Here is a 5267-nt window from a genome sequence, read left to right on the forward strand (position 1 = left end):
ATCTCGAAGGTTTTGAAGGGGGAGAGCGGGAATGAGGATTTTGGGCCGTTCTCTTGCCTTTTTCGTCGTTCGTTCCTCCTAGATTTTTTTTTTAATAGCGAGTTCGTGAGGGGAAATTGGAAGAAGAAAGGCATCCTCTGTCTTTTTTTTAATTAAATTATAATCTTAATTTTTATTAATAATACTCAATTAATAGATAAATACTCATTATTTATATTATTAATTAAGAGTTTTCTGAAGATTTTACATTTTTACTTGGTTATTTTAGCCAATTTCTCCATCCTATCGTGATAGAAAATTATGACAAAAAAATAAAATCAATCCCATTTTTCAGATCACCCAAATAAAATCAAAGAGACCCACGTAATAATTCAACGAAAATTTCACAGAAAGATCATACGGGGACAAAACGACATACCGGCGAGAGAAAGAGGTGGTGACTCCGACGTAGGTCTTGATGGGGGTATTTGTGGAAATGATGAGATAAACACACCACGCGTTTTCCTTTGATTTAGAGCTAAGTTTTGCTTCTGGTTTTCTCGAAGTTGGTTGCGGCGGCGGCGTTGAGTATGAAGATGGCTTTGCCGCGACGGCGTCGTTTTGGGGGAGCTTCACGGAAAGGAAAACGCTTGAGAGCCTTCCCATGATCATGATTTTCGGATGGGAAAATTGGTTTAAGACATTTGGTTTAAGGATTTCATGGTTTTGAAATTTCTGGGTTTATCATCTCTTTTCTTTTCTGATGGATCTAATTCAATTACACAAAGTTTGCTGAATAATGTAAATCTTTTAATACAGTAAAGACAATTATCCCAAATTGGAAAAATTGTAGAAACCGATATTATCAGAAACGACAAGGATTGCAAAAACGACAATAACATAAACGACATCATCTGTCAAACGACAGAATTATGGATTGCAAAAACGACAATAACATAAACGACATCATCTGTCAAACGACAGAATTATGGAAAACGACAATAACCATGAGACGGCATAAAATGTAAAAGCACTATAATAAAATCAAAAAATAACATCGCTATAAAAATAGTAACCAAAAAAACGACAGCATTTGGGAATACGACAAAATTTTTTTAAAAAAAAGCAAATAGTAATGACCAATAATAATGAAATTTCCAGCCAAAAAAAGAAAAATAATAACAAAAAAATATGTAAAAACAAGTTAAGCATGTCGCCAACATTCATCTGAGTTAGGATCGAACTTTGCATGAGATTCATAGTTGCATTGTGTATACAACATCAACTAGAGAACGACAGTGGAAAAATGATAAGTTGAAGACCACAATAATAGATACACTGAACAATAATTTAAGAAAAAAAAAAATACAGTGAACAATATCAAACTAATAATGACATCAAATTAAACGAGATTAACCAATAAGCTCATTTTCTTCTTTTAAAGACGCTCATTTTGTTATTGTCCCACACTGAAATTTCTCTCTATATTATTGCGAAAATGCTATATTTACCAAAATGATATATAAAGATTTAAAAAAACGATAATAAATTGGAAAATGATATTAGAAATTGATATTATCATAAACGACAATGATTACAAAAAAGACAAAACGTAAACGACAACATTTGTCAATACTCAAGCGACGGCATTCTGAAAAACGACAATTACCTTGAAACGGCATCTATTCCTCTTTCTAAAAGTGAGAATAGTGCACCATCAAGTTAAACAACAGTAAACAGTAAAAATAACATAAGCTTATTTTGTTATTATCCCACACTCAAATTTTTCTACGTAACCCAAAAATGTGTTCACTATTTTTATTATTATTGTTAGAGCATAAAAGTCGATTTATTTTTACCAGTGAAGCTTAGAATTATATAGTTGAAAATTGTTAAATCATACATAACGCCGATTACTATTAGCATGCAAAATTTGCGTTAGCCTTTGTCAAATATCCATCCGTTTACCACTTAAATTGAGCTTAATTCCTAGTTGAACATCTCACCAAGCAACTATTGGGATAAACGATATTTTCATTTAAAACTATGTGAACTAGTGAATTTTATTCATATTTTTAACAAATAGAAGGATATATAATACATCTTAAGAATTTACACTGTTCTGAAAAGTCCTAGTTGGTGTATCTGTCAAGATTTTAAATCTCGATTCCCAAAGTGAGCTTGAAGATAAGAGGTTATCCAGTTCCAAAGTGACAGCTTGGAGCCGAAGAAGCGGACCTGCACCGATTTCTTCGACCCATCTCTGGGAAATTCCAAGTCCCTCGCAATGTTAGAGAGGGTAGTACTTTCTGGGTCATCAAGCAGAGGCAATGCAACTGAACCCTCTGATTCTAGGTTTTTGATCCATCCACGTAACAAGAAATTCACAACCTGTATGTATTGCAATGACGCTCTCTTAAGCATTCACAAGGATGATAGTTAAAGATAACGAAACTTACATCAGTGGAAATGACATTTTCACCAGATCGGAGAATGTTGCTTAAGTTACTCTTTTTTCTTTTTTCTTTTTTTTTTTTTTTTCTGTTGTTGGTTATTGAACAAAAATTGGAGACATATAACAAGACAACTATCTTCTCCCCCACAATGAGATTTGAATCATTATGATCTTATAATTAGATTAGTCAAGAAAAAATGAGTCCTGAAAACTCTCAAGTGACAATACGAAGCAAGAGAAGCTACATACCTCAGGAACTTCATCATGCGGGCAGTGACCAGCCGGGCTGATCTCATAATATGGAGCTTCTGGCACTTGTCGTTTCACCTGGAGGCCCCAAACAGGCCTCACCCATGGATCTTCTTTTCCATACATGAGGCAGATCGGTACATTGTTCATTTGACATCTACAGATGAAAATGAAAACAGCTCCTTTAGGATAGGAAAGAAAATTATGAAATGATATCTTAAAGTGTTAGTAATATTACATGATTTACCCACCTAGATAAAGCCTCCCCAAATGATAGTTGTCCCTGAGGAGCAAACATAATCGAGGCCAATGACGCAGCAGCGGCTGGATGCTGTGTTGTTTCTAATATATGCAAAAACACTTTATCAACCTTTGTTGAATGGTCTGCATACACTTGCTTGAGTATCTCTGAGATGCTACTAGGGTCGCTTATTTTCTGCCAACTGAAATCAATAAAACAAACTCAGACAGTTTTTACTGCAAATAAGGATTTAGACTTTGGAGAAATTTCATATATCCCAAAAGTAATAGGAATAGACTATTGAACAAATGGATCAACTGACAGAGACATACAGTAGTTCTGTAATTTTTCTGACGCGGGCAGGCAGAGGAAATGTTCCAGCCCATGGGAACAGTTTAGCTAATCGTGGAGATCGCATTGGGTTAGGGAGAAATCCCCAGAAAGGGGTTGCATTGAGCAATGTAACACCCTTAACCAGGTGAGGATTGCATGCTGCAAAATACAAAGAAACATATCCTCCCAGTGAGTTCCCTATTAGATACACTGGTTCTCCAATGACCTGCAAAAGAAATGATTGAATCAAACTCAGTTGTTTATACACTCTAAGTTAGTCCAGCCAATTGTCTTCATTCTAAAAGACCTATATGGTTTGCCTAAGTATATACTAATTTAAAAACAACATAGGTTTTCTTAAATATGCCAAGAATGCGAAAAGCAAGGGTTTTGCTAAATAAAAGTAACATGTTGAATAATATTTGATTCAAAAAATAAGAAATATTATTGTATTTCTAAATAGTCCATGCCTTTAAATGAAGCATCCGTTTATGATTTCTCTAAAGAAAAAGTGCAGCTCAATTAGGTTTACTAAGCACACCTGTTCGATGAAATACCGAACTTGATCCCTCCACAAGTCAATAGAGTACACCAGCTCACTTGCCCATGGCTCAGTTTCATCTCCAAATCCCCAAGGGAAACCTTCCCTCTTAGACCCACCTTCTTCCTTAGACAGAGGAGCAGGATCTTCAGAAGGCAAAGACAAACCTTGCCCGAGAAAATCGATTGCCCACACCCTATAATCGCGGCCTAAGTCCTTCAACTGCTTCTCATAGTGAAAAGAACCAACACCAAAACCAGGAAGAAACAACACTGGTGGAGAGCTCACATTTTCACACCCAGCTTTATCATAGTGAACACTGAATTTGGGCTTCCATTCCCAGAAGCAACTACTGATCTCGGCCGATGATTCACCATTCGATTCGTCAGGCAAACCCGGGATCAAAACCTTAGTCACTGATTTCCCTCTTTCTGAAATCCCTCTTGCTTCATCTTCCCCACCAATCACATAACCATCATAGCTCCCACTTAAGAGCACCTTGGAATCAACACGCTTAAAGCTCCCAAAACCTTCCCGGGAATCCGAGTTTTTACCCAAAAACTTGTCTAATTTGTAAAATCTCAAAGACCCACTTCCAGAATCAACTTTAGCACAAAAAACCCTAGCTTTTCTGGAAGTTGAAAGCTTGGATTGAGAATTTTTTGAGCTTTTAACCACCAAGTTCCCATTCAAATCTACAACGTGACAGCATGGTGAAGAATTATAAGAGAGAAGTTCCATCACCAGAATCTTCGGTCTGTTATGTTCAGCAACAAATTTTTAGCTAAATTTAAAATAGTTATATATATTCTCCGAAACAAAACAAAGCTGAAAAAGGCTAAAGAACAAAAATTGAAAGAGAGGGAAAAAAAAAACCTATTATCTAATAATCTAATTTTCTCGGAAACCAAACAAAGCTGAAAAGATAAAGCACAGGAATTTTCAGCAATCTCGAGATAACAACTTAACCTAACAACAAATTCGGATTAGAAAATTTCATAGAAATTGTAATTCCTAGCTCCTATAAACAAACTAGGCACAGAGAAAAGATATCTACGAAAGGACAAATTCTTTTCCCCATTACCTTTAATTTGAGGAGAGAAATGTCATTAGATTCCGATTGTTTCTGGTATTCCAGTGTTCTCCGAGTATTTAGGAGAAAATTAGTCAGAGATTCTGACAAAATCTAGAGAGTGAGAGAAAAAGAAAGGCATTCAGTTGCTTAAAAGCTTTGTCTTCCTTTTAAAGCCAAGAAAAAAAAAATCTAATTTTAATAACGTGCCAACATTAATTTCCTTTTAAATTTTGGGTCCTTTTAAATTTAAAGGTTATTTTGTACCAACACCTCTTAAATTTATAGTTTTTGACACTTTCAACTCTTATTGTTCAAACTTATTAAAATTTTGATAGTTTTTTACGCCCAATTTACAAATGATAGCTTAATAAGGACATTGATATTTATTTTATAC

General features: G+C 35.1%; 2 protein-coding genes across 4 annotated transcripts in view; both read right to left on the bottom strand.

Moving 5' to 3' along the window:
* The window catches only part of LOC21385039 (structure-specific endonuclease subunit slx1), an 8693-nt gene extending 7946 nt beyond the window's left edge, over positions 1-747 (bottom strand). For all 3 annotated transcript variants that reach the window (XM_024163789.1, XM_024163788.1, XM_024163790.1), the window contains exon 1: positions 419-747. In XM_024163789.1, the coding sequence (XP_024019557.1) occupies positions 419-651 (233 nt within the window). In that variant the 5' untranslated portion in view covers positions 652-747. The remainder of the gene's footprint in view (positions 1-418) is intronic.
* Positions 748-1907: 1160 nt separating this feature from the next.
* On the bottom strand, positions 1908-5042 carry LOC21385040 (pheophytinase, chloroplastic). The gene is made up of 6 exons (XM_010095273.2): positions 4883-5042; positions 3799-4555; positions 3257-3483; positions 2935-3126; positions 2684-2840; positions 1908-2370 (listed from the first exon to the last, which is right to left on the bottom strand). The coding sequence occupies exons 2-6, from the start codon at positions 4537-4539 to the stop codon at positions 2128-2130; spliced, it is 1560 nt and encodes a 519-aa protein (XP_010093575.1). The 5' UTR covers positions 4540-4555; positions 4883-5042; the 3' UTR covers positions 1908-2127.
* Between the last annotated feature and the right edge of the window lie 225 nt (positions 5043-5267).

This window comes from Morus notabilis, unplaced genomic scaffold (genome assembly GCF_000414095.1).
Source record: "Morus notabilis unplaced genomic scaffold, ASM41409v2 Scaffold2131, whole genome shotgun sequence".
Classification (NCBI taxonomy): domain Eukaryota; kingdom Viridiplantae; phylum Streptophyta; class Magnoliopsida; order Rosales; family Moraceae; genus Morus; species Morus notabilis.

Coding starts and splice junctions, on each gene's coding strand:
- LOC21385040 (XM_010095273.2), bottom strand. CDS start 4,539: ATGGAACTTCTCTCTTATAATTCTTCACCATGCTGTCACGTTGTAGAT. Junction 3,484..3,798: donor TTCGGTATTTCATCGAACAG/GTGTGCTTAGTA, acceptor TTTCTTTTGCAG/GTCATTGGAGAACCAGTGTA. Junction 2,841..2,934: donor TTTGGGGAGGCTTTATCTAG/GTGGGTAAATCA, acceptor TTTCATCTGTAG/ATGTCAAATGAACAATGTAC.